Source organism: Nomascus leucogenys, chromosome X (genome assembly GCF_006542625.1).
Source record: "Nomascus leucogenys isolate Asia chromosome X, Asia_NLE_v1, whole genome shotgun sequence".
NCBI lineage: Eukaryota > Metazoa > Chordata > Mammalia > Primates > Hylobatidae > Nomascus > Nomascus leucogenys.
In genome coordinates, this window is record NC_044406.1 from 17775238 (window position 1) to 17787797 (window position 12560).

The window sequence follows — 12560 nt, forward strand, 5'->3', positions numbered from 1 at the left end:
CGATGAAGGGGATACCAGGGGACTGGAGGATCCTTCCCCTCTGGCCCCATGCTCCCTTTTAATATTATTTATTTATTTATTTTTATTGAGACGGAATCTCACTCTGTTGCCCAGGCTGGAGTGCAGTGGCGTGATCTCGGCTCACTGCAACCTCCGCCACCCGGGTTCAAGTGATTTTCCTGCCTCAGCCTCCCGAGTAGCTGAGATTACAGGCACATGCCACCAAGCCTGGCTAGTTTTTTGGTATTTTTAGTAGAGATGGGGTTTCACTATGTTGGCCAGGCTGGTCTCGAAGTCCTGACCTCAGGTGATCCGCCCACCTCGTCCTCCCAAAGTGCTGGGATTACAGGCATGAGCCACCGCATCCGGCTGCATGCTCCCTTTTGAGATCGTGAGTTAGAGTCTATGTGCAGTCACCTTCATTATGCTTCGGGGACACGTAAATACAGCACCATGAGATGCTCTCAGAACTACAGAATCAGCCCTGGAAGAGGTCTATGACAACATGCATTTAATTCCAAGGAAGTAGATAACCAAGATGGAAAAGAGAAAAGCAACAACTGTTGAATGAAGAGGATATTTCTTATCTTTTCACAGCCTAAAGCTGACCTTGACCACAAAGGGGGCGCTCACCTGGGATGAGAATGGTGACCGCGGCCTGCACCGCTCGGCGGATGATGTTGTCCATCGCGAACATCCAGTGGGGCCTAATTAAGTGGTTCCTCAAAATTTTATTTACCTAAAAAAAAAAAAAATACAATCACAGAAATCCAGATTTCCAGTGCATTGCACGGAGAATCACGGCAACCTACACTCATCCTCTTGGGGGCCGCATGCAATCAGCCAGTTCACCCAGATGCCATTTCCTGGACTTCATTGTTCAGGAGGAGCTGCTGAAGCTTGGGATTCAGGTGTATACAGTTAAGAAGAGATGGGGGCTACGGGAGGAGATGGTAACTGAATTCCACAATCTGGCGTGTTCCCTAGGGCCAGATGGAGCACTTACGGCATCCTGAAACCCGAACAGCACCAGGTGAATCTGACTGATGGACGAGCTGTCAAAGTCCAGGTCCACCTTGAGCTTTGATATTGTGGTCGCCATCACCCGGTGCTCTGGGGAGCGGATGAAGTCCCTCAGGATCCCAATGATTTGCTTGATGTGGCCAACTGAGAGATGCAACTCTTCGGAACTCTGACAACACACACAAATCATTTTCATTGAGTCAGACAGAGAGCAAGAGTTCAGAACATACTGGGGGAAACACGGTCCATTTGCTAAGAAACTTGTGGAACTCCCAGGTGAGAAGGGGTCTCTGTTTGTTCCCTCCATAACCTTCCTGTCAGGGTTCTGGCCCCTTCTCCCTGGTGGGTGCACAGCTAAGCCCCTCTGTGAATGGCTTCCTGTTTAACCCCTTGTAAGAGCCCCCATCAAGGCCATAGACATCGTTGAGAGCAGAGCAGCGGCCTCTTCCTAAAAGGCCCTTTTCCATCTGAAATAAGGGAGGGGGGGCCGGGCGCGGTGGCTCACACCTGTAATCCCAGCACTTTGGGAAGTCTAGGCAGGCAGATCACCTGAGGTCAGGAGTTCGAGACCAGCCTGGCCAACAAGGCGAAACCCCATCTCTACTAAAAATACAGAAATTAGCTGGGTGTGTTGGCGGGCACCGTGTAATCCCAGCTACTCGAAAGGCTGAGGCGGGATAATCACTTGAACCTAGGAGGTGGAGGTTGCAGTGAGCCAAGACCACACCACTGCACTCCAGCCTGGGCGACAGAGTGAGACTGTCTAAAAAAATAAAGAAAGAAAGATTAAAAAACAATAATAAAAAATAAACTGAAATAAGGGAGGGGAATCGGTTTGCCAGTCCTGTGCCCTAGTTCAAAATCAGATATTTTCACCCATAACCACTCTCCCCAAGGTGGCTGTTCTCCCAGCTTCTGAGGGCAGCTCCAGCATGTCCTACAGCTGGGGATTAACTCCAGGACTCACAACTGGATCATGAGAGGCCAGAGAAGGTGCTTCGGGCTTTCTGCTACAATCTGGCTGGTTTTCACCAGGGGGCAGCACCGCCCCACCAATGCCTGGAATCACTGCAGTATCTGCAAATTCATGTTTCGTCAGAGCTTTTTTTCTTTGTATTTTCTTTTGTTTTGTTGGGGAAGGGAAGGACGTTAGGAAAACATTTACAGTGGTCACCGTAACCATGCAGATATTCCAGGGCGGCAGGAACCGAGATCCCTGATTGGACCTGTCTGGGGACTGGGACCTGGGCAGAGGGAGCGGGAAGCGTCGGTGCCCTCCCTCAGGCAAGTACCTGGGCCACACACTCCTGCAGGTTGGAAGCCACCTGGTTCTGCTCCTCCCAGAGGATTTTGTACAGGATGGCACGGCGCTCACTGTCCTTGCGTAGCAGGAAGAGGCCCTGGTCCCTGTCCTCCGGGGACGAGGCTAAGCCCCGGTCTTCCAAGGCTGAGCTCTCGTCTGGAACACTGTGGACAAACACGTGTGACAATCTCTGTGCGTGCCGGGACACTGTCGCCAGGAGTGTGTCACGTTAGGACGCCCTGGAGAAGGGCTGAGAGGTAACTGCGATGCAGTCCCTGTGCTCAAGAAGATGAAACTGCCGGAGGAAGGACAGACATGCAGTGTTCTGTCAACCCCCACAGCAGGGGGGAGAGCAGAAGGAGGGGGAGGCGGGGTAAAGGAGCCTCCCAGGAGACAGGGAGGAGGGAGGGAGGGAGGGAAGGGGGCAAGCACAGAAGGAGAGGTGAGGGAGGAGAGGTGAGGGAGGGAAGGTGAGGGGGACAGGGGAAGGAGGAAGAGAGAGGAAGGAAAAGGAGGACGGGAGGAGGAGGGGCCCGGGAGGAGGAGGGGGCCGGAAGATGAAGGGACACAGCGGGCAAGGGTGAGGGGGACAGAGAAGGGGAAGAGGAGAGAGAAGGGGAAGAGGAGAGAGGGGAAGTGTCGAAGGAGAGGGGAGAGAGAAGGGAAGAGGAGAGGTGGGGGAGGGCACATGTGGGGAATGAAAGGACAGGGAGGGAGGGGAAGGGACAGCAAGTGAACGAAGCGCCCTCCTTGCCAGGATGGGGTGGCCAGCCACCCTACTGCCCTGCAGAAGGGAAGCAAAACCCCTCAGTGGCCATCTGGTTGGGACCAGGGAGGTGCCCTGTGGCAGAGGACTACCAGCACCCTTTCGGGCCCGCAGCGGAGGGACAGGATATGGGTGTACCTGAGGAGGTGGCCAAGGTGGTGCCTGGGCGCCCGGGTCCTCTCAAAGAGTGTGTCAGGCTGGGCGTCGGAGTCTGGGGAGACAGAGCTGTGCTCGCTGCTGCTGGTGGCCATGGGCTCCCCCTGTGTGGGCAGGGCCAGGACGACACCACGGGGACCTTCTGTAGGGGGACAGCCAGACACCGAATGGGGAGACTCAGAGAACGACAGGGTGGGGCTGAGTCCCTGGCAGCCCCTCAAGCCCAGGTGAACTGCCCAGGCACCCAGGATCCTGTAGAAATGTGGGTCGGGCGGGGGACGGGCCCCAGGTGCTGTATTTCTACTCAGATGCATGCAGTCAGGGGTCCCTCATGGAGCAAGTTGCTGAGCCACTCACTCTGTGGCAGCTTCTGACCCCAATCGGTACCAGGGAAAAGAGGACAAACTGCTTCCTTTTCAGGGGCCACTCTTACATCATTGCCAGTTAGGACTTACTGCCCCAGAAGGTGTCACTGGACTTCAGTGGCCTGCAGGACAACCACCTCAGGCAAACCTCCCTGACACATCCTTTCATCAAGGTCAGTGTTGGCACAAGATGACAAGCCAGGCTCCAAAACTGAAGCCCCAGGCTCCGCACATGGGGAAGACGCAGAACCCAGCTGGGGTACCTCTTGCCTCCCCACTCTCTTCCCAATCCCGAAGGAACAACTTCCAGCAGACGGCAGCCCAGTCACCCAGAGACTCCCTGGGCCTCTGTCAGGAGATCGAGGTGCATTTATTAGCTGGATTTTGACAACCTCCAAACCTACTGCACAGGCCCCGTCACTCTTCACAAAAATGGGCATGACGTGAGCAGCCCAGGGCTCTGGATAGCCAGAACTCTCCCTCCTGAGCAGCAGAGAAGCCCGGCGCCCAGCATTCATGTGGCCAGGGTGCCGCCCCAGCTGTCCAGGGAGGCCTCACCTGAGGGCTTGAAGGCAATTCGGTTCTTCTTGCCCTTGTTCACCTGCCTTAAGAAACCCTCTCTCAGTAGCTCAGCGGTGGTGGCACGTTTGTGGGGGTCAGGCTCGAAACAGGATAAAATGAAGGCTCGGGCTTCAGCCGAAAGGGCTTCTGGAATCTCAGGGTGGATCTTAAACATGCCCACCTGCATTTAAGGGAGAGGCAACCGATGTGTCAGTGAGGCCTTGGGTGAATTCGGGTATCCACGTCTCAGTGCAAAGCCCCCGTACACCGGGCAGCCCCTTTGCAACGTCATGTTCTCGTTCCTCCCACCCCGAGGTGGAGTCCATTTCCCCCTCCCTGGCATCTTGTGACTTCACTTTGACCAACCGATAGTGACAGAAGTGACATGGTGAGAGTTTCGGGGCCTGGGCCTTAAGAGGTCTTGTGGCTCTGCTAGTCACCCTTAAAGCCCCGAGACCACCACGCAGAGAGGAAACCCAGGAAGCACGACCCTGTGGAGAGGACGCCCCAGCCATCCCAGCTGGAATTGCCATGAGGGAGGGGCCTCTCAGGCCCCCCTGCTCCACCAAACCACCACTTGGCTGCAACCACATGAGTGAGCCCAGGCAAACCCCACAGAAGAGCCAACAGTCAGCTCAAAGAGGCATGAGAAAAAGTCATCGTTGTAAGCTTCTGAAATTTTGGGGTGGTTTGGTACATAGCAGTAGAGAACTGAGATGGGACTTGGGCCACAGCCTAGGGCGGCATGTCCTCTAAGGATACTCAAAGGCATCTGTTACCTATTCCCTGACGCACACGGTCCCCAAGAGATGCCTTTAATACCTCTCAATCCCTCTGCATCCACAGCCCAGATTCCCAGCCTCCAGCTCAAAACCACAAGCAGACAAAACCTTGAGGCTGCCAATGTATAGACAGGTAACTAATGGCTCTCTGTCCCTGTGACCTGTAGGGAAGCAAGAGTTGGTTCTGAGCTGTCACATCTCGCTGTGACACGGACATGCTTCCATGACATGTTACATAGCCCCCTCCTTCATAACTGTTCCCAGTAGGGTGGCCCTCTCATCTTTTTAGGAGTTGTCACCTTCAGTTTCACAGTCTACCCTGTGTCTTTTCCAAGCCCACCCAACAATCCAGGCATGGAAGCTGTTCTGTCCTCTAGACCCACACCCATTCCCAGCTCCTCAGAGCTCCTGGGGGCTGGCTCAGCCTCCACAAGCCCCGCCAAGTGAGCTCAGGGTGCTGCAGAGTGTAGAGGGCTGGGCCTCCCGACTTCCTGTCCCCAAGGCCCTTGACCTGGCAGCCACAGCCATGTGCTGTTTCCAACACACCGCTCCTCCTGACCAGGCTGCCCAGCTCAGGAGTTACGGATTTGAAGAACACTAAATGCTGGGTGAAATCCCACCCACTGCCAGGTCTGCAATGCAGGGCGCCTCACAGGTGGCTCCTCTCACCTGAGCAGTAGGGAGGTTAAGCTGGCACTGCTCACAGGCACTAGGGGTACAAAGACCAACATTCAGGCAAGAACATGAAGAGGAAAGGGTGGCCTCTCCCCTGGCTCTCTGAAAACAGCAAATGTGGGCAGCATGCTGACACCCAGCCGGGATGCCCTCTTTAAGGGTGCTTTGCTGTGACCCAAAAGCTCCTCGTATTGGTCTTCTAGGGCCACTGTAACAAAATACCACAAACTGGGTGGCTGAAACAACAGGTGCTTATTGTCTCACAGTCCTGGAGGCTGGAAGTCCAAGATCCAAGCGTTGACAGGGCCAGGGACTCCTGAAACATGTAGGGAATCCCCCTTTGCCTCTTCTCGCTTCTCGTGGTCTGCAGGCAGTCTCTGGCGCTCCTTGGCTCCTAGATGCACCCCCTCACTCCTCTGCCTCCCCGAGGCATTCCCCTGGGAATTGTACTTTGTCTTCTGAGCATGTGTGTCTAAATCTCCACCCCCACCCCCCAACTTTTTGAGACAGGGTCTCACTTGGTCACCCAGGCTGGAATACAGTAGCATGATCATAGCTCACTGCAGCCTCCAACTCCTGGGCCCAAGGGATCCTCCTGCCTCAGGTTCCTGAGTAGCTGGGACCACAGGTGTGTACCACCACATGGGCTAATTTTTTGATGTTTTGTAGACACGGGGTCTTGCTATGTTGCCCCGGGGGATCTTGAACTCCTGGCCTCAAGTGATCCTCCTGTGTCAACCTCCCAAAGTGCTGGGATTATAGGGGTGAGCCAATGCACCTGGCTCAAATATCCTCCCTTTTTAAAAGACACCAGGCTGGTCCAAGTGCAGTGGTGTTTGCAGCTAGTTGGTGACAACCAGTTACAGATTTCTTTGTTCCTTCCCCACTCCCACTGTTTCACTTGACTAGTTAAAAAAAAATAGAAAGATTTAAAAAAGAAAAAAAAAAGTACAAAGACACCAGTCATACTGGATTAGGGCCCACATTCCAGACCCCATTTTCATTTGATTTTCTTTGTAAAGACCCTATTTCCAAAGGTCACATTCTGAGGTACTGGGGGTTAGGACTTCCATATATCATTTTTGGGTGACATAGTTAAACCTGTAACAGTCCCTTCAGGGGAAAGAGAGTTTCCTTTGTTTCAGACACTGCCCAGAAGTTTCTTGAAAGTTTTCTAAAGGATTGAAGGATCCCAGAAATAACACAGGGGCCATTACTTATTTAATAATAACTTTCTCATTGGCAATGAAAAGTGACTTCATATGCCATCCAAAAAAGTCAATACATTTTCAAACCCTTTGTACAGGCTGGGCACGGTGGCTCTCACCTGTTATCCCAGCACTTTGGGACGCGGAAGCAGATGGATCACTGGAGTTTGAGACCAGCCTGGCCAACATGGTGAAACCCCATCTCTACTAAAAATACAAAATAGCCAGGCATGGTGGCCCATGCCTACAATCCCAGCTACTTGGGAGGCTGAGGCAGGAGAATCGCTTGAACCTGGGAGGCAGAGGCTGCAGTGAGCCAAGATCGTGCCACTCTACTCCAATCTGGGTGACAGAGTGAGACTCTGTCAAAAAACAAACGAACAAACAAACAAACAAAACAGAGACTTTGTACAGTGAATTAGCTAAACAAAAACAAGGGGAGGCGGGGAGCCATGCATGCCCTGTGGAGGAATCGAGCCAGTCACAGCTTTCAGCTCTCTCCCTGGTTTCCCGGAAGTCAGCAGCAGGTCAGAAAGCAGCCGGCTGTGGCTCTCAGGTGGGCCTCATGTTTTTCTCGTCACCAGCTGCTGTTTATTCCAACGCTGCCATGGAAGCTGCAGGTCAGATCTACAACAGCCCCAACAGGGTCCACCGCACACGGTCAAAGTGCCGAGGAAAGTCATCGCTGCCTTCCAGCCCAGGAGCTGAGGGTCCTCTTGGGATTGCAGGTGTCAGAAGACTCTTGTCGACTTGAGGTCTTGGCCTTGGCTCTGAACCCAAGCAGCTGATAGGAGGGTGAGAAGCTCTGAGATCCTTCTGCAGGGGCCTCGCCGGGCTGAAGAGAGCAGCCAAGGCACCCAAGCAGGCAGCACTCAGGACCCATTGAATGTGCTGCCCTCACCTCAACCAGCAGAAACCTGCACTCACACCTCCAAGTTCCTTCTGCCCAAGAGACAAGCAGAGAGCCTGGCACAGACACAGGCCATGAAGGTGCCATGTTTGGCAGAGAAGCCAGGAAGACGCCTCTGGAATCGTGTTCTATCAGGGCCGTGTGCACACACTGTGGCCTCATCATCCATAAGCAATGGCCATTTGGCCTTTTGTGACCCTGCTGTCTCAAGGCAGTGCTCCATGGAAGGTCAGTGCTGGTAACGGCATCCTAGGGCTAGAGCCCTGCATTAGTCTGTTCTCATGCTGCTATGAAGAAATACCTGAGACTGGGTAATTTATAAAGGGGTTTAATTGATTCACAGTTCCACGTGGCTGCGGAGGCCTCAGGACATTTACATCCATGGCAGAAGGCACCTCTTCACAGGGCGGCAGGACAATGAGAACCAGCAAAGGGGGAAGCCCCTTATAAAACCATCAGATCTCGTGATAACTCACTATCACAAGAACTGGATGGGGGAAAATCACCCCCATGATTCAATTATCCCCACCGGGTCCCTCCCACAACACATGGGGATTATGGGAACTACAATTCGAGATGAGATTTGGGTGGGGACACGGCCAAACCTTATCAAGCCCCTTACATGTTTCTAAGCATACATGAGCCAGAAGCTGCACACCCGACCTTGGGTACACAAGGGTGTCCTGGCATCAGCTTCCCGTGAGGTCACAAGGAAGGACATCCCTTTCCACTATCTTGGCTGCTCGGCGGTAAAACCCCCACCCGCAATGCTCAATCTGCACGATGTTGGCCCCAGCACATGGGCTGCCCTTCCTGTTAGCTCGGGGAGGGTTATTGGAATGATAAGGGATATATTTACCTGATAGCCCAACTCCCACCGCTCCAGAAGCCAGTCAGAAACCTGTCTCCCAAAGGCACAGACCCCACATGGCCTTTGAGCCTTACCCACTGTAAGAGCAAACATGAAGGGAAACTAAGGGGCTGGATTCTCCCTGTTGAAAATAAGGGGAAAGGACCCTCCTCCACCCCACCCAGCTTTCTTAGAGCCTTGACTTGAGAGAACTTCTAACTCTAAGGTTCTTTCTCTGTCTCCGAGATATATGTGAATCTTTTAAACAGCTAAATAAGACTCTTGCCAGAAATGTCTTTTGCAAGGACCTGGAAGCCATCTCTTTGAAATGTAATCATCAAAGAAGATAGGGCCTCTATCTCCTAGTTTCCTTTTTCTTTTTTTTAAACTTGTCATCTTTTATTGATTTTTTCATAACTCTGCTCTCCCCACAAATAGGAAGGTAGGTTTCTAACTTTGATGGTGGCTTCACTCCAAAACTACCTACTGTCTTAAAGATATGAGAAGTTTACTGTTTTTTGTTTTTGTTTTTGTTTTTTTTTTTGAGGTAGTGTCTTGCTGACACCCAGGCTGGACTGCAGTGGTGCAATCTCAGCTCACTGCAACCTCTGCCTCCCGGGTTCAAGTGATTCTCCTGTTTCAGTCTCCCGAGTAGCTGGGATTACAGGCATGCGCCACCACGTCCAGCTGATTTTTGTATTTTGTATTAGAGATGGGGTTTTACCATGTTGCCCAGGCTGGTGTCTAATTCCTGACCTCAGGTGATCCACCCATCTCGGCCTCCTAAATTGCTAGGATTACAGGCGTCAGCCACCGTGCCCGGCCTATATTTTCCTTTGGATGAAGCCAAACAGTGAACACCAATGGTCCCCCCAATCACCAGGTGAATCTAAGATGAGCTCCTTGTGACAAATGGCACCACCAAGTTGTCTTACTTGAGGACTAGTTACGGTTTCTCTTGAGAACACAGATGTCACGGGTTGTGTCTACTCGGCTCTATGAAACGGTGAGATCGCTTTCCGTCTTTGCAGTCTCAGTGGATTGCCTGTGATGCATCTCACATTCTGGTTTCATGCTTATCCAGTTAAAAAACTGTTTCCTTCTCTCCTACCTTTGTGGAGAGGTTTTCTGGATTGGGAGGAGACTTTGTTTTTAATTCTACTTCCCAACCACGCCCAACCTCAATCACAGAGCATGACTTACTTTGAACATGGCTGCCTGCGGCTCACCGAGCTCATGGAACGGAGGCTTGCTGGTGGCCATCTCAATGATGGTGCAGCCCAGGGACCAGATATCGGCTGGGGCACCATACCCGCGAGGCCCTTGGTCAATTATCTCAGGTGCCATGTACTGCAGGGTGCCTATTTGGAAAACAAACAAACAGACTGTGGGTACCATATTGCTCAGAAACTAAGTGGCCTGTAGTCCCAGCTACTCGGGAGGCTGAGGCAGGAGGATCACCTGAGCCCAGGTGTTGGAGACCAGCCTGGACAATATAGCAAGACCTTGTCTCAGAAACAAAACAAAACAAAAAACCCACCACTAACTGTGAAATGAATGGCTTCACGAATGGCAGATGGAGTCTTGTCCCATGCATAAATAATATGGTTGCTTTTTTTTTTTTTTTTTTTTTGAGACAGAGTCTCGCTCTGTCGCACAGGCTGGAGTGCAGTGGCATGATCTCGGCTCACCGGAAACTCTGCCTCCTGGGTTCAAGCGATGCTCATGCCACAGCCACCCAAGTAGTTGAGATTAGAGGCACACACCACCATGCCCGGCTAATTTTTCTATTTTTAGTAGAGATGAGGTTTTACCATGTTGGCCAGGCTGGTCTCTCTGACCTCAGGTGATGTGCCTGCCTCAGCTTCCCAAAGTGCTGGGATTATAGGCATGAGCCACTGCTCCTGGCCTGACTGCATATTTCTTTGACCAGAGACATGCAACATGCCTTCCTTTAATACTAACCATGTGGAGAGAGGACTGCCTGGCCCCTCAAAGGACAAATGGCGCAATTCAGTCAGCACATATTAGTACATGCCAAATACAGGGAAGCCAGAACGTGAGAAACACAGCCTGATGGTAGGGAGCTGCCTAGTGGAGGAGCTAGAATGCTGGCAGCAGTAGCAGTAATGGCAAAATGTGGTAGGTGCTAGGACAGAGAAATACACAGAAGGCTACAAGAACATTAATAAAATAGGGTTTGACTCTCTGCCTGGTTCGGGTCAGGGAAAACTATGGCTGTGTCCATTTGGGTCTCTGAGGAGTAAAATGCCAAGACGAGATGAGACATATGAGAGATGTATTGGGGAAAAGGTCTCTGAAGGACAAAGCGGGAGGGAGCAGGGCGGGCGGGGCCGGCTGCGGACCACACGGCAGGTCCAACACCTGGGAGCAGAGGGGAAGGCAGAATCAGGAAGAATCTGGGATGGGAGAGCAGCCCGTAGAGGGCTTCAGACAGGCCGCTGGGGAGTCTGCAGCCCAAAGTCATCCACTGGAAGAATCCCACCTGGGTTCTAGCACCCCTGCCAGGCTCAGGCCTTGGTGGGGAGCAGCCTGGGTAAAGTGTAACTGCTGGGTTGGTAGCCGGGGCTGTCAGGGAAGCAGGCTCCTGCTGTGAAGGCTGGAGAGCTGGACGAAGGGGATCATGGGTGTGAGATAGATAGCGGGTCCAGGGAACAAGCGATGTCTGACACAGGGCAGGGTGTGGGAATAGTTAAGGAGGCAATGGCAAGGGCACAGGCCCAGTGGCAAGCAGGGTGGGCCCAGGGCTCTGGCTTTGGACGTGCTCTTGTGGGTCACGAGCTACCAGAGGTGTGCCACAGAGAAGGTGGTGATCAGCTGTGACGGCGGGAAGCTGAAAGGTTGTTGAGGGGAGACAGCACATGGGGAGGTCAGTCAAGGGCTCTGCGAATAACATCCTTCGTTTTCCTTGAAACTCAGCCTGTGCAAAGGAGACATGCGAAAGTGACAGCAGCTACTGGGGGCTGGCAAAGAAATTTAGAAAAAGACAGCAAAGTCAGAGATGACCTTGGCCACGCATGAATAGAACACTGAAACCCAGAGAAATTCAAAGGCCTATCTCAGGATTACACAACCAAAGGTTTAATCAATGAAAGCAGGACCAGGCACGGTGGCTAACGCCTGTAATCCCAGCACTTTGGGAGGCCAAGGTGGGCGGATCACCTGAGGTCAGAAGTTCGAGACCAGCATGGCCAACATGACGAAACCCCGTCTCTACTAAAAATATAAAAATGCAAAAATTAGCCAGACATAGTGGTGGGTGCCTGTAATCCCAGCTACTCGGGAGGCTGAGGCAGGAGAATCCCTTGAACCTGGTTCGCAATGAGCTGAGATTGCATCACTGGCACTCTAGCCTTGGCGACAGAGTGAGACTCTGTCTCCAAAAAAAAAAAAAAAAAAAAGAAAGAAAGCAAAGGGCACACTGGCTATAAAGTTTGGAGAAGCTACCTCCTATGTCCCCCCTCTGGAAGATCCTATGTCTTATTAGCATTCTTCCCATGCCCATTTTAAATACTCTAGGGGCAGCTGTAAAGGATGGAATGTCCTGTGATGATGGCAACGTTCTATTCTGTGTGGTTAACTATGGTAGTCACTAGCCTCATATATTTGACTGTTGGGCCCTTGAAATGTAGCTAGTGAGACTGAAGAAATGCATTTTTAAGTTTTAATTGTATTCAATTACAAGTGACTTAAATATAAATTTAAATATGAATTGGGTTGTATCAGTGAGCACAACAGATCGATGAGGCACAAATGATGGCTTTGGTCTCCAGAGCTGATGCCCTGGCGGGGAAGTGTTCAGTGAGTTGCAGAGTTGGGCAACATGGCAGCGCATTACACTTGATGCCCTGTTAGGAAATCCCAGAGCCCCAAGAAGGGAACGTCCGGTGACACAATATCCCCTATGGGCTCTTGCTGCTGTAACAGAGGGAGAGGTCTT

At 52.1% G+C, this 12560-nt stretch overlaps 1 protein-coding gene across 1 annotated transcript in view; it reads right to left on the minus strand.

Moving 5' to 3' along the window:
* Nucleotides 1–12560, minus strand: part of MAP3K15 (mitogen-activated protein kinase kinase kinase 15) — a 203522-nt gene that overhangs the window by 10479 nt on the left and 180483 nt on the right. The window contains exons 19-24 of the mRNA XM_030807584.1: nt 9803–9960; nt 4172–4355; nt 3231–3390; nt 2316–2490; nt 1007–1192; nt 634–739 (exon numbers count right to left, since the gene is read on the minus strand). Coding sequence (XP_030663444.1) covers nt 634–739; nt 1007–1192; nt 2316–2490; nt 3231–3390; nt 4172–4355; nt 9803–9960 — 969 coding nt within the window. The remainder of the gene's footprint in view (nt 1–633; nt 740–1006; nt 1193–2315; nt 2491–3230; nt 3391–4171; nt 4356–9802; nt 9961–12560) is intronic.